The 24,725-nt window shown below is 48.3% G+C and overlaps 2 protein-coding genes across 7 annotated transcripts in view; one reads left to right on the top strand and one right to left on the bottom strand.

Moving 5' to 3' along the window:
* The window catches only part of UBE3B (ubiquitin protein ligase E3B), a 35,093-nt gene extending 30,955 nt beyond the window's left edge, over positions 1-4,138 (top strand). For all 6 annotated transcript variants that reach the window (XM_059675953.1, XM_059675949.1, XM_059675950.1 and 3 more), the window contains 3 exons: positions 68-179; positions 1,044-1,136; positions 2,064-4,138. In XM_059675953.1, the coding sequence (XP_059531936.1) occupies positions 68-179; positions 1,044-1,136; positions 2,064-2,255 (397 nt within the window). In that variant the 3' untranslated portion in view covers positions 2,256-4,138. The remainder of the gene's footprint in view (positions 1-67; positions 180-1,043; positions 1,137-2,063) is intronic.
* Positions 4,139-6,748: 2,610 nt separating this feature from the next.
* Positions 6,749-24,440, bottom strand: ZNF202 (zinc finger protein 202). The gene is made up of 7 exons (XM_059676958.1): positions 24,307-24,440; positions 12,833-13,331; positions 11,946-12,156; positions 11,545-11,633; positions 10,490-10,619; positions 9,633-9,752; positions 6,749-9,082 (listed from the first exon to the last, which is right to left on the bottom strand). Exons 2-7 carry the CDS (start codon positions 13,232-13,234, stop codon positions 7,989-7,991), a joined length of 2,046 nt encoding a protein of 681 aa, XP_059532941.1. The 5' UTR covers positions 13,235-13,331; positions 24,307-24,440; the 3' UTR covers positions 6,749-7,988.
* Positions 24,441-24,725: the final 285 nt, after the last annotated feature.

Raw genomic sequence — 24,725 nt, 5'->3', positions numbered from 1 at the left:
TAGTGCCTGTCTAAATGCCGTGCTTACCTGTGTCTGCGTGACTGAGCCGTGTCTGATATTGTTTCAGGAAGCACACAGTGTACTACGGTGGTTTTCATGGAAGTCACAGGGTCATTATCTGGCTCTGGGATATTCTGGCCTCCGACTTCACGCCCAACGAGAGAGCCATGTTTCTGAAGGTACTGTGCATGTTACCTACGTGTGCGTGCATGCATACGTAGATGTTCTAAATCTAGAAGGCCAGGTGATGTAATAACTTACACTGGGGGGAAATGACGTTAACAGGAGGACCTCCTGTCATCAGCATGCCCTGTCCCATAGGCGGGTCAGGTAGTAACCGGGGACGGCCTTGAGGTGAGGCGAGCCTGCGCGGACCCTCTGCAGGGACAGGCATGCTCTGCCTGTTGGGTTCCGCACTCCATCTGCCCCTTCGCTGGCGCTGGCCTTGCTCATGCCTCTCTCTTGCTTTCCTGTCGTTATAGAAGAAAGTGGTGCTGTTACCTTAAGAAAATAGAGACAATCTGCTCCTGCAGTGTAGGGTTTAAATAGTCTCCATTTCTATTCACTAGGGACTACCTCTGTGAAGCTTTTTTCTCAGTAGTGTGCACACACAATACCACACATGCAATGTCCCAATACAATGCGCACCGTCAAGTAAGCGGCTATTAGTGTATATTTTGCAAAGGGAGTGGCTGGCATTCACCAGGACTCCTGTACTGGTGTCTTTAAAGTTGTAATGTTCAAAACGTGCCAGTCCCACCAGAGACCATTTCCCTGGTGGGAGTTTCACTGTTCCTTAACTCTTCACACATCCTCCACCAGACTTGGCTAGTCATGTCTGCTGGCGTGGATTTCACGTTTTAGTCTGAGACCAGTCCTTAAGAGACATGAGATGTGTCCCAGTTCTTGGGCCGAATGTGCCCTCTGACCCGTCCTGTTGGCCGAACAGCAGTGACTGAGCCGTCACTGGAGGAGTGAGAGACTGAGGGCCCGTTTCTGAGGGAGCGCTGGCCCCTTGTCCCCTGACCCGCCTTGTGTTGCAGTTTGTGACCAGCTGCTCCAGGCCCCCGCTCCTGGGATTCGCCTACCTCAAGCCTCCTTTCTCCATTCGCTGTGTCGAAGTGTCAGATGACCAGGTACCACGGCTGGGGAGGGTCGTGTGCTATGCCCACCACAGGGCAAGCCGCTGGCTCCTGGGAGCCGGTTCGCTGTTCTTTTGGGAGAGCAGGCTGGCCCTGCCGCCTCAGCTCAGTTGGTCCTCCTTCCTCCCTCAGGGAGGAGTAGCTGGAGGTGTTTTCAGTCGCCGCTGTTCTGCCAGGCTCCAGGTCTGAGAGGCAGTGTGGCAGAGGGTGAGGGCATGGACCTAGGGACTGAACAGGCACAGGCTTGAATGCCAACTCCTCCACCTGCTGGCTGCACAGCTGGGCAGGCTGCTCTGTCTCCTGTCTTTATAAAGAGAATGAATGCTTTAGGGGTTGTCATCCTCTGCAGGGTTGGTGCTCCGAGTAGCCCTTGTTAAGTGTCTCTCTCCCCCCACTCCCGCAGCCTGGTGGCCTGTGAGTGCCACACCTTTCAGGATGCTGCAGTCTGGGCTCCAGATCCTCCCGTGGGACACGAGCCCCCTTGCTGGAGGCGGCTGCCCCAAGCTAGTCTGCCCCGGCCAAGCACTGGCCAGGTCGGGGAGGAAGCGTGAGGCTGCCCGCAGAAATGTTTGGGGACCTAAAGTATTTTCACTGTATTCTGGCTCTTTGACAACTGGTTACTCAATAATTAGCGGTTCCCCAGAGGCCCCATTTCCTGGCGCTTCCTTAACACAGGAGTCCCCTGTGCCGCCCGAGGAGCGGGGCTGCTCTGTGCACTCGCCTCTCAAGGCTTGTCCTCAGTTTGGGGCCGGTCTTGGTGGTGGAGGGCACACTCACAGGCCCAGCCTCGCCAGGGCGGGGCAGCACACCCCGCTCAGCACCCAGCACCGGTCAGGTCCTCTCCCCGGGCCTCGCGCTCGGGCACCTGCCCACGCTCCCTCACTAGGCACCTCCAACCGAGGCTGTGCTGTGTGCTTGCAGGACACGGGGGACACCCTGGGCAGCGTCCTCCGGGGCTTCTTCACCATCCGCAAGCGGGAGCCAGGTGGCCGCCTGCCCACCTCCTCCACCTGCTTTAACCTGCTCAAGCTGCCCAACTACAGCAAGAAGAGCGTCCTGCGGGAGAAGCTGCGCTACGCCATCAGCATGAACACGGGCTTCGAGCTGTCCTAGCACCGGTGCCGGCCGCCTGCCTCACAGACTCCTGCCTACCAGGACCTCAGCTCCAGAAGGCAGCGTTCCCCGGGGCCCGGGACCGACATGCCAGGCGACTGCAGCCCTCAGACCCTCTCTATAGCCATGAGACTCCCCTGTGGCTTCAAGAACTTGGGATGCACATGCGACTCTACACATTCTCCAGGTGACACTAATGGGAAGGGGGTGTCGGAAATAAACCTCCAGATTCCGCCAGCATCGGTCGTTTCTCCGTACTCCCAGTGGCCTGAAGTCCAGGCCCATGACTGTGGAGGGGGTTCTCTTTTTTCTAGTTTGCTCTTTGGTGAGTCTTTCCTTCCTTACGTCTCTGAGTTTGCCGTGCAGGCACAAGGCCCAGGCACTCCAAGCTCCAGGCTGGTTTCCGTGACCTGGGCCTGTGTGCACGAAGCCTAATATGTGTGAGACACTCCTGTTTCTGAAAACTACTCAGGTAGCCTCTATGCATCCAACAAAGGCTCTGCCTCCAGCCCATCCCCAGCAGCCTCTCCAGACTCCAGATGGCCAAGACCACCTGCTCCCCAGGGAGGCAGAGCTGCCGCTGGAAGGTCATGAGCACAGAAGTTTGGGCGCTGCTCTCATTGGCCTCAGATGCTCCAAGTCCTCAGCAGGCCAGCTGCTAGGGTGCCTCCACTGGCTTGTTCCAGAAAGTACGTTCACACTGCATCCTGGGTTTGCCAGAAAACACCAGTTGGCCCTACGAGCAGCTCTGTTTCTAGAAGGTGCGCTGTCACCCAAAGCCTCCTGGTTCCCGGGAGCAGCTGCCTTCCTCCTGCTTGTTTGCCCGCCTGTTAAGCAGGGGGAAACAAATCTTAGCCAAGGTCCTGCTCTTCTGGGCACGGCTTTACTCAGATCGTAAAATCCAAGAAACTTGGGTCTCGCCCCCGTCCGTCCTCAGCGCAGGGAACCCTGGAGACCTCGGTACTCTCAGCTCACGAAATTCACGGCTCCCTGGGTTGGTTTTCTTTGTTGTTGTTTCACTGTTTTCTCTGTCCACCCATTGTGCTCCTCTGTCCTCATTCTTCACCTTTATCATGAGAACTTGACTCTAGATCCAGGGAATTGAGGCAAAGGCCGTGTCAGTGGTCTATGTTGACAACCATCCACCCTTGCCCCCCTCATCACACCCCTTCAGTCTCCCCACCACAGAGACTGAGCCAGAATAGAAGCCAGGAGTGCCTGGTCCTTCGTCTGCTCTATGGAGTGGCTTGGGCTTGTAGCTCCCTTCCAAGCAGCAAACACCTTCCAGCAAGAACCTTGAGGTTGGTGGCAACGTGGGCGAGACCTGACTCCATGGCTTCTATGGAGACGGGTGCCGGGTCCCGTCAGTGTCCAGGCCTGGCTGTGCCAAGCCCCTGGCGGCCAGTGTGTGTGTTTACTTTGATGGAAAGACAGCAAGGAATTTATAGACAGGAATTCAGCATTTAAGATTTGTTAGTAACCTCCGAGTCTATGGATTTGCCACTTTAAATGCTCCATTCCTCCGAAGATCTCTCCTGAGCGTGTGTGTACACTGAGCGGGTTTGCGCATTATGCTGGGGCCCACATAACTGTCAACCTGCGCAAAGAAATGGGACCCCATCTTGGTTTTCATCACCTGAGAATCACCCTGTGTGGGACTGGGCGCGGGTAGTAGTTTCTAGGCATCAACTCTGGGTCTCTCTTGCCGAGGAGGGGTAGCTTGTCATTTCATATCACTCTTCAGCAGCTGGAAATATTGCACTACCTAAAACACTGACTCTGCTTTCATAGCTGGTGTGCAGCTGCACCTTGATGGCTCTTGACGGCTCTAAAACGTTGTGGATTTTTAAAATATAGATAAATAAATAAATGATAAAATAAAATGGTGTGGGTTATTTTGTTTTCATAGATAACTTATAGATTAAAACGTGATCAATGGCTTTATTAAACTTCAGCCATGATGGCCGTTCCGCTTTCTCTGAAGGAGCGCTTTCCGACCCCGTGCCTGGGAAGCTCAAGGTGGGGCTGCTGGGGCAGAAGCACACAGGCTCTCACAGCGGCAGGAAGACACAACAATAACATAAGAGGCCTCCGATTCTCCTCCTACCCAGAGTTCAGAACAGCGGACAATTTGTCATTAAAGCTAATGTCACCTTCTGTACCACCGGTGGCCCTGTTCCTCTCACCCACTTCCTAGAGGAGCCATCACCCCACATGGCATGTCTTACACAGTCATGTGTGAGAGAGAGATGCTCGTAGAAAAGAACCCGGGCAACTCAAACTTGTGTGAAGTGAAGTTCTGCAGCTGCATCTAAACATGTCGGCTCTTCCCCTTAGTGAGCATCAGACTGCAGGACACAGCCTTGACTCGTTCTGTTCAACAAATGCAGCTTGACACTCCGCAGAAAACCCATCTCCAACCCGCCCGTTTTTCCAGTTCCACCTCGTGTAGCTTCCCCCCCCTCCTCCGTGAGTCTTGTTCTAGTGCCAGTACCAGGCTGTTTTGATTACAGTGGCTTTGTAGTATAACTTGATATCTGAGATTGTGATTCCTCCAAGTTACACTACAAAGCCACTGTAATCAAAACAGCCTGGTACTGGCACTAGAACAGACATATAGATCAATGGAACAGAAGAGAATCCAGAAATCGGCCCAAGCCATTAAGCTCAATTAATGTTTGACAAAGGAGGCAAGAGCATGCAATGGAGTCAAGAGAGTTTCTTCAATAAATGGTGTTGGGAAAATTGGACAGATACTTGCAAAAAAATGAAACTAGACCACCAACTTACACCATACATAAGAATAAACTCAAAATGGATAAAAGACTTAAATCTAAGTCATGAAACCATAAAAATCCTAGAAGAAACCATAGGCAGCAAAATCTTAGATATCTCTCGTAGCAATAACTGGATCTGTAAACACAGATCCATCTCCTAAGGCAAAGGAAACTAAGGAGAAAAGAAACAAATGGGACATCAAAATACAAATCTGCTGCACAGCAAGAGAAACCATCAACAAAACGAAGAGAGCCCACTGCATGGGAGAACATATTTGGCAATGATACTTCTGATAAATGGTTAATATCCAAAATATACAAGGAACTCATACAACTTAACAAAAGGAAGACAAACAGTTAATATCCAAAATATACAAAGAACTCATACAACTTAACAAAAGGAAGACAAACAATCCAATTAAAAAATGGGCAAAGGACACTTCTCCAAAGAGGACATACAGATGGCCAAGAGACATATGAAGAAATGCTCAAAGTCACTAATCCGGGAGATGCAAATCCAAACGACAATGAGGTACCATCTCACACCTGTCAGAATGGCTATCAGCAACAAATCAACAAATGACAAGTGCTGGCGAGTATGTGGAGAAAAGGGAACCCTAGCCCTAGCTGGTCTGGCTCTGTGGATAGAGCCTTGCCCCACAAACTGAAGAGTCCCAGGTTAGATTCCAGTTAAGGGCACATGCCCGGTTGCAGGCTTGATCCCCAGTAGGGGGCATGCAGGAGGCAGCCAATCAATGATTCTCATCATTGATGTTTTTCTCTCTCCCTCTCTGAAATAAAAAATATATTTTTAAAAAAGCGGGGGGGGGGGGGGAGGGAGGGGTGCGGGGGGACCCTAGTACACTGCTGGTGGGAATGCAGAATGGTACAACCATTATGGAAAACAGTATGGAGTTTCCTCAAAAAATTAAATATGGAACTGCCATTTGACCCAGGGATCCCACTTCCAGGAATATATCCCAAGAAACCCAAAGCACCAATCAGAAAGAATGAATGCATCCCTATGTTCATAGCAGCACAATTTACAATAGCTAAGATCTGGAAACAGCCCACGTGCCATCAGTAAACAAGTGGATAAAAAAGCCCATTTATACCATGGACTACTATGCAGCAATAAAAAAGAAGAATCTCTTACCTTTTGAGACAGCGTGCAGGGACCTGGAGAGTATTATGCTAAGTGAAATAAGTCAGTCAGAGAAAACAAGTATCACATGATTATACTCATATGTGGAATCTAAGTAACAAAATAAACCAATGAGTGGAGTGGATCCAAAGACATGGAAGCATGGACGAGTGCAGAATCTCAGAGGGAAGTGGGGGGAGGGGGGAGGGGGGGAGGTAATAAACCGAAGACCTTGTATGCATATATGCATGTACTCATGGACACAAACAATAAGGTGCTGAAGGCCTGGGGGAGGGGCAGGGAGGGCGGGAGGCAGTCAATGGGGGAAGTAAGAGAAGAAAAAAACCCAGGGAACTTGACTGCCAGTGTTACTTTCATTTATTTCCATGTGCATATTTCCAAAGGACAATGGCAGACTGGTACTAAAACCAAACCAGTCAACTGCAATATCATTACTGACCAAAATGAGAATTTCCTGGTTGAGCTGTTAGGGTTGGGCCTTGTTCTTATGCCCATATTCCGCTGGTGTACACTGCATTGAAAAACAGACCGGAAGAAACCAGGCACAGATGTCTCCCTCTTCTCATGCTTTAATCCCATACCCTGTGCTCCATGTACGGAGGACAGTCTCCCCAGTCCTTGCCATTCCCACAATCAAAGCAGGTGAGGTTCATAGTTATTCAACCTCATTTCCACAGAACCTGTATCAGGCAAGAGAGACCCTTGGGCCATGAGATAGTATGACTTAGTTCTTAATTACATGAAAATGAAACCACAGAGAAGCAGACAATGCAAACACGTGAAAGCCATTTACTTTTAGTAAATTCTTCAGGGTCCCAGGTGCTGGGGTTCCTTAGGTTCCCTGATACCACAGAACCAGGGCAGGGATGATGGGGGTTAGGTGTCAGGAGGATAGTCTTGATAGCCTTGGCCAGCAGCAACAGCTTTTTCTTAATTGTTCCACAATCTGATCTCAGATCTCCAGTTTTATGTAAGTGATGTGACCCAGTGCCTTTGTAAGGTGACACTGTTCCAAAAGGCCCTCCCAAACCCCTGTGAGGTGGGTGGGGTGGGTGGGCAGGCTTGTACCTATGTGGGAATGTAAATGTTTTCATTATGACTTAATTATGCTTTGCAAATCCCGTGGCACCCAAATGCCACATCCCACTGATAGTAGAAAAAGTGCTGGGGACAAAACCAAGAAATTGGTCGAACAGTAGGAAGGCGAACAGCATGAGAACTCTAAAAGGAGGGGAAGAAAAACCCACAAGGAAAGAGGCTTCGGACAAGGTCCTCCTTTTCAGCAGTGTCTGGCGCTGGCATCACTTTGTCATGGGAATGGAGCACCCTGACAAGGTCCACGTGAAGCAGCTTTGAGGTTTTCGCCCATCAGACACTTCTCCAATCTCTCCCCGGTATCACGGACAGTGCCCGGCGAGGAAGTGATCAGTGAGATGTGTAGTTATCCTGTGAATGGTTAGCAAAGCAATCTGGATGCAAATATCTGGCCATGAGTTCAGGGCTGTGTGCTTTAAGATCTGAGCCCTTACCAAACCTAAGGAATTGTCCTGGACAACTTTAACTTGAGGCTGCTTGGTCTTTAGGGTATCTAACAGCCTATTTCTGGGAAAATATAATAACCACAACTCGTAAGACTTCTAATTCTCCTACCTCATACTGATGGCGCAGAGGCAGGGACACTCCAGTCAAGAAGCCTCAACTCAGGTTGTACTTTGGGCAAAATAGCTCCTTAAGGAGAAGTTGAGAGGAGCATTTACCTAATTGTGGGAAGGTTGTGTCCATCTAGGCAAGTCAGGGAGACTCCCTGGAAAAGGTCTCCCCAGGATGACCAGAGGGCTTCTCCTCGCCTACCCCGGGGTCAGGGCTGAATGCAGACCTCCTATCATGGGGTCCCACCTGGGAGGTGGTTCCTGAGTGGGTCCTCTGATGCCTGATTAGGTGATAGCCTCTGCTGAAGCTCTTCCCACAGGCAGGGCACGTGAATGGTTTCTCGCCAGTGTGTGTTCTTTGATGCCTGACGAGGTGGTCCCTTCGACTGAAGCTTTTCCCACATTCATTGCATTGGCAGGACCTCACTGCAGCGTGTCCTCTCAGGTGCTTGGCAAATGCAGCCCTGTGGCTGAAGCTCCGCCCACACTGGCCACAGAGATAGAGCTGCTCAGTATCATGTGCCTTCCGGTGTGTCAGGTACTGCCTGTGGTCGCTGAAGTACTCTCCACACTCTCCACACATGTAGGGCTTGTCTCCATGCTGGATTCTTTGGTGTGTTGTTAGCACGGATTTCTGGCTGAAGTTTTTGCCACAAATAGTACAAAAGAAAGGTTTTTCTCCGGTATGTGTCCTATGATGCCTGACAAGATCTGAAGTCCAGCGGAAGTGCTTTCCACACTCATCACATCGATAGGGCTTCTCAACAGGTGTTTTCTCAGCTGGGACCAGAGGGGAGGTCTCATTCAAATTCTTCTGGTTTAGGGGGAATTTATAAGAAGTGCCGAGTACGTGAACCTTTTGATGCCTGGCGAGATGTGAGCTCCGTGTGTAACTTTTGCCACACTCCATACATTTATAGGGTTTTTCTCCTGTGTGAGTTCTCAGGTGTCTAACAAGGTGGGAGTTACACGTGAAATTTTTTCCACATATAGGACAGCCATGAGGTTTCCCTAACAGGGAGTGGATAGGTACGGTTTCCTGAAGATTTATTGAACTATTAATTTGAGAAATATTTGTATCAAATCTTTCATCAAGTCTACCTGGGTCATCCTCAAAGACTATTTTCCAATCCGGAGTCTGGTGGATTTCTGGATCTCCTAAAACAGATGTGTGTAGAGTCTCCAAATTCAGATCTTCTTGCTCAAGAAACTCTTCCTCATCTTCACTCCTATCTCCTGAAGAGATGGTGAGAGGAGAAAATTATAGAGGTAATGATGCCTTCTACACAATGGGGGGGGGGGGGGGTGGTATTTTAAAACAGAGTTCTGGAAGGGCCAGACCACACAGTGAGAAGCCCATATTTCATAACTGTAGAGATAGGGGGAAAAGGAAATCGTCACATGAATGCCTGTACTATGCCAGGCACTTTCTTGTTATCTTAAGCTGTGAATAGCCTTCAGTTGGACAAATATTATAATCCTCATTTCACAAATGTGGAGGCTGAGGATCAAGTTTACGTAAACTGCTTAATAAATGGTTTAGCCACAATTCCAAAAGTCCCGATATCCCCTCCGCCCTGCCCCATTTTGCATTACATATACCTCAAATGAATGATGGGAGGGGTAAGAGGAGGAAAAGGATAGAAGGATTTGGCGTTTAGAGGGAGACAGTAGTAATGCCTGACGTACTGGAAGAACCAATGAGGGCGATACCTCAGAGAGAGAGAGAGGAGCACCGACTAAAGGAACTGCCAGCTCCTTTGTGAATCCTTTGGTCTTTCCTCACCTGTGTAGGTAAAACTCAGGATGTCTGGCTCTTGAGATTCTTGAGGCTCTATAGTATCTGGAACCAAAGGCTCTTCTTCTATAATGTGGGTGATCTCATCTAATCTGGGGATTGGAAATGCTGTTCAAGAGGAGAAATAGGACATTATGATTGGTTAAACAATTCCCTGTGTAAAAGCAGATCAGCCAAGTCAGTCATTCAAATCTTAGGCCTTTTTAGCTTGAGTACCTCCAACTAAATACTACATACTTTTTGTCTTTTATCTATAACTCAGTAATTACACACTGTAAATGCTACCCTCTTTTCCCATATTTAAATAAGTAGATTATCTCCAACTTTTATTGTTTCAAAACTCATGCTTACCTCAAATATATTAAAGTGATCTCTCTCTAGATATACATATAAAAGCCTAAAATGCAAATTGTCCCCTCGGGAGTTCAACTGGGAGTTCAATTGCTCGCTATGATGTGTGCTGACCATCAGGGGGTGGCGTGGAATGAAGGCTCCAGCCAGCAGCCGGGGAAAGAAGACCATGGCCAGCAACTGGAAGGAAGGCCTTGATTGGCCCTCCATTGCCGGCCAGGTCTAGGGACCCTGCCTGTGCACAATTTCGTGCACCGGGCCTCTAGTAACATAACTTTACTTTCTTATTAGAAGTTTTCAACCATTTTCTAAGCATTTCTCTTCCCTTTAACTTAGAAGGATATCATTTTACTCAGCTAACCCTTCAATCTCATTGGTGGGGAAGGCATAAGAGAAGTCTAGAACATACAGGCTAAGCTCTAAGCCCCCATAATTTCCAACAGGAGAAAGATCTCTGTGTTCACAACACTGTAGAAACACTTGAACTTCCTTACACAAGGAGACCACAATTCCACAGTCTTCTTCCAAGACATATTCTCCATAGAACTCTTTCTGTGTTGGATCCAGATCATTCCACTGCTCCTGGGAGAAGCATACAGCCACATCCTTGAACGTTACCAATCCCTGAAACAACACCAGGATTCAATTAAAATGCGAAGCCTCATGGAGCCTCCCATCCTGTTCCTGGAAAGAAGGTCTCTGGAATAGGCAGAACCACCCAGCACACAGAAGGGACTCCAATGGGATGCTTGGCTCCCTCAGGAAGCCTGTGTTTCACCAGGTCACTGCTTCCCTACTGGCACGTTCACACTGGCCTGCTACCGCTACCTCGTCTTACTTCCTTTCAGAAGAACTATGTTCTTCCTCTTGAAATATTGTTTAATTACAAAAAAAAAGGTCTTAAAAGCCATCATTCAATCCCCTAGTTGATGCTTTAATGCTACTTACATTTGTGTAAAAAGTCATCTTTTCTAGGAAGTTTTCCCTGACTGACCTTCTCTAATCACTCTTATCACTTACAAAGTCTACACAGCATAAACAGGACTTTTTTCTTCAGCTCCATTAGTCTAAAAGCACAGATAAATTCTATTCCTTTGCCCCCCAGCCACATAGCTTCGCTTCTGGGCTCTGCCTAAGATCAGTCTTCATAATGCTGTGGCCTGACTGAATGCAGCCCTTGCAAGAGTACACCATGCAAGTTCAGAAGTCACTTCTGCAGCAGTCAGTCATCCTTATCAATGACTGTCAAGTTTATTCCTAAAACCAAAACAAACCCCCACTCAACAACGTCAAAGTTGCAGTGGAGAGTTACAAAATTATCCCATTCTGTTAGTCCCCCTGGTCAGTGGCAAATAAAGGGGTTTTGGAGCCTGCAGATCCAACTGAGACTACTATAATTTATTTCATTAGATGCCAACTCCCTTTCCCCAACCCCGACAAGAACAGAATTTAAACTGACAAATGAAGAGTGGAAACTGGTGTCCTGTCTGACCCATTGAGTATATGGCTCTTCTAATTCTCTATGGAATAGAGGGACACGAGGGTGCACCTGTGACAGAGCAGTAAGAAGGGCGACCATCTCTGAGTTTCCAGTGTTCCTCTCCTCAGGAAGGCCTGGGTCCTGGGGCACTGGAACCTCTACGAAGAAAAGAGGGCAGAGGTCAGCAATAGGCAATGCACCCCTGAAACTAACAAAGAGCTGAGCAACCTCCATCATCTTTGGGAATCAGGGGCAGCTCCAATAACCCAAACACAATCGACAACACTAACGGATGCTAAGGGAATGACCAAGAGCACTGCTAAGCTCAGCCCTAGTCACGGGGACTCTAGCTAGTACTATCTCCTCTCAACACCCTGTCCTGTGAGTTACTCCTATTCCAATTTCCCCAGCCTCGCTGGTACAGAAGTCCACCCCACCCCCCACCCCCACACTCTGCTGGGGCTTCCCACCGCTCTCGTGCAAGGGCTGCAGCTCCAGTTCATGGCACAGGCTCTGCTCTGCTGGTTCCCCCGGATCTGGGCTCAGTGTGATCTCCGCATGGGGCTCCTCTGGGGTCAGGGTCTGCGCAGGATCCTGCAGCTCACTAGGTGACTCAGGCTCTGCTCCTGGGTGCACTGGCTCCTCTGACAGGACTTCCTGGCCATGAACATGGGCAGTCACCTGGGAATAATTCCAACTTCCAGTCACCATGGAATCAGGAGGAAAGTCTTGGTTGTCATCAGGGCTCATTTTAGGAGAAGCTGCCAATAGAAAAAAACTCCCAGAGGGACCGAGATGAAGAGGGGAACCCCCAGTTCCATTGGGGCACGCAAGGAAGCTGTTATCCTCGCCAGATCAAAGCAGGAACGATCAGACACTGCACTGCTTTCTTGCCTCCCTCAGCCATGTCCCTACCCACCAGGACCTCAGTCCTGGCCTTCCCATCGCTCCCTGTCCCACCCGCAGCAACCCTCAGTGTTTGCTTCCATGAGCTGTTGACCTGGGCAGAAATCTGTGACTGAGGGTTTATGAGAACCTTTGAGGAAATAACAGAATCTTCCTCCCCAGAAACTGGAGATTCAACATTTAAGAAGGGAAAATGAAAGCCACGTGACCCTGGGTGATGAAGGCCCTTCAGGTAGTCCCTAGGTGGGTGTTTCAAAAACCAGAAAGTCACACTCACACACACAGACACCGCCTCTGCCCCATGGTGCTTATGGATCTAGGCACAACCCAAGGGCAGAGCCAATTAAATTTCAAGGTGATTTATGGGGCCCTGTCAGCCCTACTCCCAAATCCGTCCTTCCAGCAAATGGTCCCCCTCCACATCACACAGGTCAGGACTCCCCCTCCTCACCCACCGCCTTGGTGTCCTGGGTTGGTTTTGCAAACCCTCCACCAGTGTCACCGCCTCCTCGCCACTCTCTGGCCGCTGGCCCCGCACCCAGCTCTGCAGCTCTCCGGGCAGCACGGTAAGGAACTGTTCCAGCACGAGCAGCTCTAGGATCTGCTCCTTTGTGCGCCTCTCTGGCCTCAGCCACTGACGACAAAGTTCTCGGAGTCGAATGAGAGCTTCCCGAGGGCTTGCTGCCTCCTGGTAGCGAAAGCGCCGGAAGTTCTGGTGTGAGGTCTCAAGCACGGGGTCGTCCCTCTGCAAGACAGATTCTGGCCTACAGGTGAAATCATCTTCCAATTTCACCAGTAGAATCCCCTCTTCTTCCCAAAGATCCTGGTCCTCTGGTTCCAAGGCTGTAGCCATTTTCTGGCTCTGGGCTGGTCTCACACCATCTAGAGCTCACACTGCCATTACCCCCCAGTCTCAGCCTGGGCACCTCGAGGAGTTTCTCCCAAGGGACCTGGGGTAGAGAAGTAGAGACAAACAGTGTAAGCCCAGAATTATGCACAGCGATAGCAGTTCTGAGTTTAATCATAATCTTGCACATATAACACTTCCTCAAGCTATTCAGTCCCCTTTCCCCGAATCTGCATAGCCCATAAACAAATCTAGTTGGACCAGATGACGTAGGTTGAACACGGAAGTTCCCCACCTCCTTTCCTGGGCAGGGTTCACACCCCATAGAAAAACACTGCATTTCTACTTCACGAGACTTGTGAACCTAAAAGCTAAGTGGCTAGCAGCAAGGACACTCAGAATTACCCGCTAAAAAACGTGGTACTGACCAAGGTGTGTCCTGCACAAACACATTTACATATATACTAGAATGTATGTTCTCAGAAGAGACACATCGACAGGACTGAAATAGAGAGAGAAGGTCTTATCAAAGTTCATTCTGAACTGAATCATACCCATTTTTCATTTCTTCTGTAAAATGTAAACTCTCAGAGATTTGAGGGGAGGATCCGGCGAGTTAACAGTGAAGAAAGCCACGTACAGTGGCTGGCACACAGGCACCCCCAAAAGCAACTTTTCTCTTGTAAGACATCTTTAGTTGGAAGACCTACAGGCACTCACACCCAAGCGTTCAAAATGAAGTTCACGCATCGGTCTTACTCCCAACCCTCCCTCTTCCTGGAATCCTGTCTAGGCTGGATCATTCTAGTTAAGATTAAACTTTGTGATCCCTGGGTTTAACGCTGATTCTTTCCATTGCTTACAGCTCATTAAACTGATTCTGCCTCCTACCCTCTGAACCTGTTTCCTCCTCTTCTTTCCCAGACGGCTACAGTTCGGGCCCTCACCTCTTGCCTGCTCCACTGCCGTAACCTAACTGGGTGCTGGCCGCACTCAACTGGGAGCAAAGGGCAACAGAATGATCCACGAAGCTTTTGCAAAAACAGTATCAAACGTCATTTTTCTGGATATTCTGATTCAGTCAATCTAAGCAACTGTATCTTTAGAAGAGCTAGACGAGGTTTGGATGTGCATCTTGGTTGAAATACCAAGGGTGCGAGGGTGCGTAAGGTTAAGAATGAGAGCCTTGGAGTAGGCTGCCAGGGTGTGAATCCTGGCTCTACTGTTCCCTCGTTATGAGGCCACGGGCAAGTCTTTATCCTCCTTATGCCTGTCCCCCCATTCATAGAATAGAGGTCACAATGGTATTCATCTAATATGAGGATTAAATGTATTAGTACCTGTGAAGTACTTAGAAGAGTGATGGCATGCCAAAGTTAACTTTCTAAAAAATATTTCTAAATTTTAGTTCAAACTGCATCACTCAACATTTAAAAAATAATGTCTTCCCTGGCCAGGTGGCTCAGTTGGTTGGAATGTCATCCTGTACAGTTGCAGGTTCGATTCCTGGTCAGGGTGCATGTGGGAGGGAACCCATCGATGTTTCTCTTACAGTGATGTTTCTCTCTCAAATCAATAAAAACCCCACATAACCTCAGATGAGAATAATAATGATGATGATGATAATTTCTTACTAAGATCAGTTCCAAAATCCTTAGCATATGAAGCTCTTCACAATCAGCCCTCAGTCTATTTTTACGCTTCACATCCTACCCTTCCCTCTGCCTTACCTGGTTATAACAAATGCATTGCTCATCTCCCTACAACAGGGTGTCTTTCCAGGCCTCCAGGCCTGTGTGAAGGCAGTTCCTTCTGCATGGAATACCCACACCTCCCCCATCCCCACCCCATGCTGCACGGTGTTCTCACTCCTTCTTGACAGGTCCCTCTTCTCCATCCCCATGACCTGCAGGGTAGGTCCTTATCAGTTCTCATCTGGATTATTGAAACTACCTCCAGATGTGAGCTACCTGCCTCCAGGCCTACCTTCAAGTTACCAGGCACAAGAATGAGTACTCTTGGCAAATCTGGTCCCTACTCAAGACCCTCAATCAATCCTGGCTTGTAAGTGAAATACAGACTTACTTCCAAGTATCATATTTTAGGATGGACCTTCATTTTATTTCCTTTGCCCTCCTCTCCAATCCTTTCAAACACATACACACGTGTGTGCATGCAAAGCACACTAAAGTCCTAAGTTCTTTGGCTTTTGAACATGCTGTTCCTTCTGAGTCTTTGTCCTTCATTAGGGTAGACTTTATCTTTCAAGACACAGCTCAGGCTTCATGTCCTGAGATGATTACTTTGATCCCATTCCCCCCATCCTTAGACATGGTTCGAAATCACTGTGCCTCCATAGCAACCTGCGCACATCTCTATCACAGTACCGGTCATATCAAATAGCCATGTTTTAAAATATATTTTATTGACTTTTTACAGAGAGGAAGGGAGAGGGATAGAGTTAGAAACATCAATGAGAGAGAAACATCGATCAGCTGCCTCCTGCACACCCCCCACTGAGGATGTGCCCGCAACCAAGGTACATGCCCTTGACCGGAATCGAACCTGGGACCTTTCAGTCCGCAGGCTGATGCTCTATCCACTGAGCCAAACCGATTAGGGCTCAAATAGCCATTTTTTTTTTTTATCTTTTCTGTGAACCGCCTTAAAGTTAGGGGCTAAGCTTTTCATCAATGTCCAATACCTATAATAAAGTGCACAATAAAAATGCATTTAAATGAATACACCTCCATTTTGAAGTTTTCTTCCCACTTTAACAGGAAGAATCAGTCTTTTTTTCTCCATTATGTTTCTACTCTCTTTTTTATTCACCCAATCTTGTTAATTCTACCTTTAAGCTTCTTTCAAATTCATCCATCTCACCTCCACTGCCAGTCCCCTGGTGAAGCCCATTAAAGGCAGTAACAGAATCCTTTAAAAAAATGACATTACCAGCTCCTCCACCTCACTGGCACGTGACAGGCACGTTGAACAACTTGGTTCAAGTTTTACCATTGGTCTTCCTGGCCTTGTCCCCTCCAGACCAAGTTGCAGTCCCCACATATAACCGGAGAAATTCTTCATTTTTAAATCTTTTTGTGCTTCAAACGAACTGCCTCAGATCCATCTTCAAAATTATCAATTCACCCTTAACAGCTGTGTCTATGTGCTATTGCCCATCAAATGAGTTTAATTTCAATAATAAAAATATTATTCATTTTTATTATCTATATCACATTGCTCTTCATGCTTACCCATTATCCTAAAATATCTACTATATACTTTCAGTTTGTTTTAGAGTCCCATATCTCGATGTTCATATGCTAATTTGCCTACTTATTCAATCTGCAATCTCTACCTCACGATTTATTTTCTCAGGCGGTTTGTAATGCTTAAAATGCTATGCCCATCCTCAATGATTGAATTTATTTGTTGGGAGTTGGGAGAGCCCTAGGTTATAAAAGTGAGCTCTTTGAATAGAATTTCATTTGCTTCTACCTAAAACCTAATGATTTCAATGATCTTGGATCAGTTTTTATGTTAATTTCTCAGTGTACCTGACTTAAACTGGTATTATTTGGGCCAATGCCTGTGACTTTTGTCCTACCGAAGGTTATGGAGGCCTACTTCCGTGCCCTTTTGACTTATCACTCGACAGGTTTCCAGGAAGGGGCAGCTCTTCAAGGCTCCAGGGTGAGAGGTTCAATTCCATGGACTTCCCCCACCCCACCAGTTCCCCAGTTCATGTCTTCTTGTTGGAGCACTGATTTTAGAACCCCAAACTCCAGAAGCCTTATTTTGGTTTCAAATGTCCTTGGGCTGTGGCGGAGTCAGCTTGTACTGACTACTCTAGTTTTTATTTCTAGAACCTATACATTTACCTTTAGGTTTTTTTATTTGTTTTTTGTGGGTGGGGGCAAATGGGTGCAGGAATGTAATGGGCAAGAGCCCCCTTGACATTAGCTGCACCTGCAATATTGCAGGAAGGTCTGAGTGGTGAACTTTCTAACATAAAAAATCAGCCGATGGCTTCACATTGTCCACAGAATAAAATTTAAACTTATGATTTGATTCTCAAAGCCCTTCATGACCTGGCCCCTACCTACCTCTTTGCCCACGATCACCACTCCCACTGAATGCCACTGCATCACAGTACTGTCCCTTTCCTATGCCCTCACTAGGATTTCACGATGCTGTTCACTCCTCCTGAAAGCCCTTTCCTACCCCTGTGGTTAACTCGACTCATCCGTCAGCTGCAGTTTTCCCAGGATGCCTCCCTGCCCCGCCCAGGCCGCTCCCACAGGAACTTGCACGGCCCCCATCACAGCACACCTATCCACTTTGTGTGGTGAGAACTGTTCCTCTTGCTGCTGAACTCACCAGACTGTAAAGCTCTGAGGACAGGGACAGAGGCACCCAGCTCACTGCCCATCACGCAACAGGCACTCACACACAGAACACACAGGTCTTTTAAGTCTTTGTCTGGAAGGACGGACAATGTCTTATTCTTATTCATGTATCCAGCAAACCATGTGCTGGACAAGGAATGAATACGGAAGACCGTTTACTGCTTGGACTGTGAGTAAACCGACACTCTTAGTGGTTCCTAACTCGACAGAACCGCAGCTCATTGCAAGGAGTCTTCAGACTGCCCTGGGACAATCCAAATGCAAGTCACACAAAGCTGTGCATCCGGGGAAAAAAGCATTTTACTTTGGGGATTTAAATAAACTTTAATAAGCACAAAAGTAGATATCCAGTAATTTAATGAAGCTACAATAATGATTACTGATCCAGACAAAACTTCCGAACTCCCTTTTCCCCCCAATCTTGCAAGGTAGAACCCATGCCCAGTGAAGCCGAAGGAAGCCTCATTGTTTTCATGTTGTACTAACTACAAGACAGTCCCTACTATGGAAAGGGTTCTGTTCTCACAGGACCTAGCTTTCCAAAGGAAAAGGATATAACAGCACCTCATAAAAGTTGCCATTTTTAGCCCGGCCAGCGTGGCTCCATGGTTGAGTGTCGACCTATGCACCAGAAGGTCACGGTTCGATTCTGGGTCAGGGCATATGCCTGGGGTTTTGGGCTGGATCCCCAAGAGGGGGCATGCAGGAGGCAGCCAATCAATGTTTCTCTCTCATTATTGATGTTTCTATCTTTCTCTCCCTCTCTGAAATCAATTAAAAATATATAAATTAAAAACTGCCATTTTAAAATGCCCTTCAGAATCATGAAATGAGATTTCCAATGCTTGTTTGTATTTATGTTGGCAGCCCGAGAAACTGAGATGCAGGCAAACGGATCCCCGGCAGCAGAATGAAGGGAGGAAGGGAGTCCTTGGTGGGGCAAGAGATGAGAAGGAACAGGAGGCGGCAGTGCTGTGGACTAGGTACCCAAAGATGGAAGGCCCAGGAGGGTTTCATGGGATAACACACAAGGGCCCTTGTAAAGGGTAAAGCCCCCTGCAGATAACTGCTCTCCTCACACACAAGATTAGCTGAGATCTGGGTGAGTTTATGATCTAAAATGTGCTTGCAACTGTCAGGTATCAGTATCAGAGGTAGAAAATGGACACTGTTTTATTCTTTAATTCACGGGGTGTACTACATTGTAAGTCTCTCTTGCAAACTGGTTGTCCTTGCTATTCTAACACCTTTCCATTCAATGTCTATCCTTGGAAGGGTTCCACAATGACAGCTAAAAACTGAACAAAAGGATGACACAGAGAGAATGTGAAGCCAGGCCAGGAAGAGTGTAAGACTTGGTTCCAGAAGGTTCTGAAATGATGTGTGCAGACGTGTTTCACAAGCCTAGGTCCCATAGCTAGTCAAGAGTGTGTATTTCTATGAGGCAGAACTGGGGAGAGATGTGGAAAAGGTAAGACCTTTCTCCAATCCTGGTCCAGCTGTCACTGCTTCTTACTGAAGTGTCACAGCCCGTGAAGACCCTACAGAATCCTACTGACAAGAACGGGAAACTGCAGGCAATGGAAGGGTACCTGCTTCTCTACCTTAAAGTATTGCTATTTGCGGGCGTCATTCTGGAGCCTAAATGACAAGGTCTGTAGTGATATCTGTCTCCAGGAGAGATAGTGACCTATTTAGTAGCAAATAATTTTCAGAAGAAAACAGTGATCAGAAAGGTTCAAATGATTCTATTTAGCAGACATCGCTATCCCTTCCAGTCTCCATTCTTGTCTTACACTAATTCAGATCCATAACCTAAAAATTTGAGTATGACTGCTTACTGGGTCATTGCAACAGATCTTCTTTCTCATTTGCTCTAGAATAGAAATCAACTAATAACAATTGTTAGCTGCCCTTTTCCAACGCTGTATTGTTCTTTAACTAAAGATTAGCCGAAACCGGTTTGGCTCAGTGGATACAGCGTCGGCCTGCGGACTGAAAGGTCCCGGGTTCGATTCCGGTCAAGGGCATGTACCTGGGTTGCGGGCACATCCCCAGCAGGAGATGTGCAGGAGGCAGCTGATCGATGTTTCTCTCTCATTGATGTTTCTAACTCTCTATCTCTCTCCCTTCCTCTCTGTAATAAATCAATAAAATATATTTAAAACAAAACAAAACAAAACAAAACAAAAAACTAAAGATTAGCCCAGTATGATCCCGCTACTGGAAGATTCTTTTGTTGCGTTAACTGTCATATACACAAAATGTTTCTCCATGCTTCCCATATAAGGGTTAGGGCTTTGGAGCCCTTTGCTGGATCCCTCTCCTCACTTACTAGCCATGTGACACTCCTTAAGTCTCATCTTCAAAATGTGGCTCATACCACCTCAGGTGGCTGTCCCAAACATACAGAACCACTCAGCATACAGCCCGGCATAGGGCAGATGCCCAATATATTTTGTTCTCTTTTTTCCAACTTTTGGGAAGAAGGCAAGATTTAAATGTTAAGCATACCGTCAGTTATTTCATCAAAATTACAAAAAGATTAAAATGTAAAGGAAAAATCTTGGTCTGTTTACTGTTACATCAAAAGTGAAGTGTTAAACCAGAGGAGTCCTGCGTTGACAGCACTTATAAACTAGTATCAAATAGGACCCTTTTCCAAGGGTGGAAACTGATAGGCAGGACTGAAATAAACTCTAATAAGCAGTTACATGCAATCTTCCCCAATCATATTAGCAATGTTTCTACGGATCAATATCATAGTCCCCTTCCCTCCCTGTAACTGGGAGGGGGCGATATGAGGTGAGCGGATAGTATACCCAAGAAGTCCCTCAAAAACTTAACTCAAAAGGCAAAAGAAATAAAAAGAAATGAATTCACTGACTTTTGAACACATCAAACTCAAACTATGTTTAAAAGCTATTTTGCCACTTAAAATGTTTTCCTTCTTCATTAGATTCAACATAAAATATCTGAGTAGCACAGAGAGAAGTGGCTCAAAGTTACAATAGGTTTCAGAGAAACAGAATAAGGTGTAGAGAAGGGGAAGATTAGGAAGAATAAAGAAGTCAGATGGGCGGTGGCGGTACAGCGAAGTCAGGGAGGCTGAGATATAAATACTTTCAACCCTGAATTTCTAGACTTTGTGGTTAGGATCAAAGTGTACAATAGGCATAAAAATGTCACTGAGAGTAAATGCAAACGTGAAAAATGTAAAATAAAGCTCTAAAATCATTATAATTCACTTCAGTTTTTACTTGAAATGTGTTCTATAGATATGTACCAAAGGCCGAGGAGGCTGAACAGTGGACAGTTCTGCCTTTGGAGTTAGATGACCTGCATTCTACCTCCTAAAGGTGTGTCACCTCGGACAAGTCACATCAACTCATCCTGAAGATGGGGATGATTCTCTCCTTAAAGGCAGAGAGATGGGTCATCTTTTGAGAAACTGTCCAGCTCTTTGCTGGTGATAAGGGAGGTGTTTTTGAGAGGAACAAGGATACTATATGGTTTTATTGAGTACTTGGGCCCTAATGTATTAGCTTAGGATGGTGAAAGGAATTCATTACAGACTTGAGGCAGGCTAGAGGTCAAATATAGATTTTAAGAGTCCAAAATTAAATATGTGGCCATCATGATATTTGTTAGTCTCCAACACGAAGATTAACCTTAGGTAAGGGTGATTACCCAGAGATGGTTAATGGCCTACATAAAGCAGCATCTATACGCCCCAGGTAAAAACAGAACCCAAACTAATCTGAAGTAGGAAAAGGGCAGGCAGCAAACCTGACTCCCATCCTGCCAACAGCAGAGTTTTCATTTGGCAGCCAGAGTTACACTAGCTGTATCCAATGAATGACTACAACAAACATGGTCAATGCCAATCACACAACATGACTTAATAAAAGATAACAGGATATTATAAATACAGCCTGACCTGAGGTGTAAATATGGGTAATTCAGAACAGTCAATTCAGAAGTCATAACTAGGTTTTTAGTTTTGTAATTAATATTCTAGTCCGGGCGCTCCCTGCTCTGTCCCCAGATGACCTCCTGGCTTTCCCGGGGCTCCCCTGCATATGAGATGCTCAAGGAGGGGGACCCAGGCTTGCTGGACCAGAGGAATCGGAGCAGCGTCGTTTCCACTGCAGACTCAATCATGGTCCAAAGGAGAAGTAATCCCAGGAAGCCTTTCTTGCTGTGGGCAGTTCAGCATCTCTATCTCCCACTGTGAGCCCTGCCCCTGACAGCAAAGACCTCCTTATTCACTTTCATATTTCCAGAGCCTAACATTTTGCCAAATATTTGGAAGAAAAGGTGCTCAATAAATGTGTGTTGAATTTAATTAAGCTATTTTCTCTTCCAAGTTGAGAACAGAAACACATTAAGAATCAGCAGAGGCCAGCGATTCTGGGTATAAAGCACTCACAGGACAATTACATTGGGCATAAGCATTTATTCCAATCTTGAGGGGAATCAGCTACAGTAGCCATATAGTGTTTTACTATGTGGCATAGAATTAGGAGAGAAAAACTTCTTCAAGGGGGTAGGAGAGCTGGGGGTGAGCTCATTCCAAATATCTCACCACACAAGATGCTAGGCAGAGAAAGATGGAAAAAAGCATAGGTTCTGACCTTACAGAATTTAATATATAATTAAGAAATATCAGGGGCTTTACATACTGGAGATGCACAGCAAAAACCTAGTTTATGAATATAAGCTATATGATCAAAAGAGAAGCGCCTATCAAGAGAAATAAGAAAATTAAGGGGACAACTTTTCAGTATTTCATTTTCAATTTTGGTATAAGGTAATGTAGCCTTCAGAGCTTGCATGTTTTTAAAGTGCACTTTCTTCATTCTACAAATGAAAGAATTCAGACCCACGTGGTTCAATTACCCACACAAGCTCTTGGTACTAGCTTCCGGCACAGAAGTACTCTACACACAGGTCTTTTGACGCCCAAACCACTGCCAGGTTTATGTGAAGAAGTCTGGCCAAAGGCAGCGGTTCTCGGAGTCAGAAACCTAGACCAGCAAGCACCTCCGAACTTGTTAGACCCTGGAATTATCAGGGCCAGCCCAGGCCTATTACCAGCAACTGGGGGGCTGGCCCCAGCCACCTGTTTCACATGCCCTTCAGGTACTCCAGACGCATGCATTTGGGAACCGGTGCCTGAGGCAAAGGACGTAAACCAGAGGCTCCAGCAGAAAGGATCCAACGTTTCCAGCGTCGGCAAATTTAAAGGGGGGAGGGGGTGCACAGGTACAAAGAGTCTAGGACCCTTCCGTCTTACGCTTGTGCCACATTTAATGGGAAAACTACCTGTGTCGTTCGTGATGCCCACGAGCCCCTCACATCCTAGTAAAAGCCTTGCTGTGCCCTTGAAACGTCTACTGCGATAGAATACACATGCAAAGGGAGCAAAAGGGGTACAGCCGGAGGAGACAGGGGTGAAGGCCAGGAGTCCCAGGTGCTTGGTCCTAGGAGGAAAAATTCCCTTCCGTCCTCCAAACCCGCCCCTCCTTCCGCTACCTGGTCACAGCAGAAAGTTACTCGAGACGCATGACCGCAAACCCTAACTGCTCTGCTGTCCCCCGCGTCCCAGCAACAAGCTTCCCAGGCGCCCCCCCCCCCCCAACCTTTCTGGATCCAGGCTCATGCGTGGGGGTGGTTTGGCAGAGACACGGGGGCGGGGGAGGATCTTCAATAGCTTTCCTTGAGGAGGGGGGGCGGGGGCTGCCCTGGGTATCACCTGCAGAGTGCAGACAGAGAAAAAGCACCAGCCTCTACGCCTAGCCTCCAGGAGGGACCCTGGAGGGGTGGGGTGGGGGGTGGCACTGCTCCCCAGGACCACGGTGCTGGAAGAGCTGGGGCAAAGAGCTGGAACCAAGGCAGACAGACGGGTTATCCGAGCGCCTAGGCGACAACAGCATCCGACGCCCAGAAAAATGAGAAGTGCCACCTTTGCGCGAGAACACAGCATAACCACGGCACGCTCCAAACTTTTAAGTTCAAGCAGACAAAAAGCAGAGGCCCGCACCCTCCTGCCCAGGGCAAGAGGGGCGATAAGAGGTGCCGATCGGGCCCTCGGGAGCGGGGCGGGGCAGCTGCCGGTGACGGTGGGGTTAGCTCGGGGGCCAGCCACGGAGACAGCCGGGAAGCGCGAGCCAGCCCGGCCCCGGGGCCTACTGTGGTCACCCGTGGGTATCCCTGCGTGTGTGCCGGGGTGGGGGTGGGGGGAGTGGTGGTGGAAAGAGATGGGGTCTGTCCAGGCCGGGAGGAGGCGGGGGAGGATTCCTGAGCCACCGGCGAGGCGAGGCGGGGCGAGAAAACGCTGGGAGAAACCCCCGGGCCCAGACCACTCCCCCCTCGGCCCGGCGGGGGCCGCGCGGAAGCCCTGGGAGCAGCTTTCCCGCAGGCCTCGGGGGCGGGGGGCTGCAAGGAGGACGCCGGGAGCGCCCCCCGCGGGCCGCGGGTTCCAGCTCCGGCCGCCAGGACGCGCGGGGCCACGACGCCTCCCGCGGCCCCTCGCGACACTGCCGCCGCCCTCTCCCCAGGACCGCACCGGCTCCCAGGGTCGGGGGCGGGGCCTGCGACCTCTCCCTCGTCCCCGCCCTGCGCTGCCCCGCTCGGCCCGGTCCGGCCCAGCCCGCCAGCACTCACGGCTCCGACAGCTCCCGGGGCTCCTCCCCTGCCCAGCCGGCTTCTCCCCCACCCACTCCCGGCCCGCGCGGCCGCCACCGGATCCGAGTCGCGCCGGGCCAGGAGGGTCGGAACACGTGGGGCCTTTGCACCGGAACCGGAAGCTGCCGTCGCCCCGCCTCCTCGCGGCGCTGAAGCCGTTCTAGGCCCTGGGAGGTGTGGTCCTCTCGACGTGCCCCGCGCCCCGGGATGCTCCCAGCCCGGGCATCCTCATCCAAAAGGGCTCGCCCGACGCCCGTCTCCGATTTCCTTTTGTTTTTCTGTTTTTGATCTTTATTTCTTTGATTGGGATGCCAATATCTCTACTTGTTTTTCTTTTCTTCTTTTTTTTTTTTTTTGCCCCCTTTGAAGTGTCTGTCGAGCACGATAGAAGAGAGCAG

The sequence above is a fragment of the Myotis daubentonii genome, chromosome 19, assembly GCF_963259705.1.
Source record: "Myotis daubentonii chromosome 19, mMyoDau2.1, whole genome shotgun sequence".
In the NCBI taxonomy this organism is placed as follows: Eukaryota; Metazoa; Chordata; class Mammalia; order Chiroptera; family Vespertilionidae; genus Myotis; species Myotis daubentonii.
Note: the sequence above shows the minus strand (reverse complement) of the source record. Positions and strands in the feature narration are given on the sequence as shown.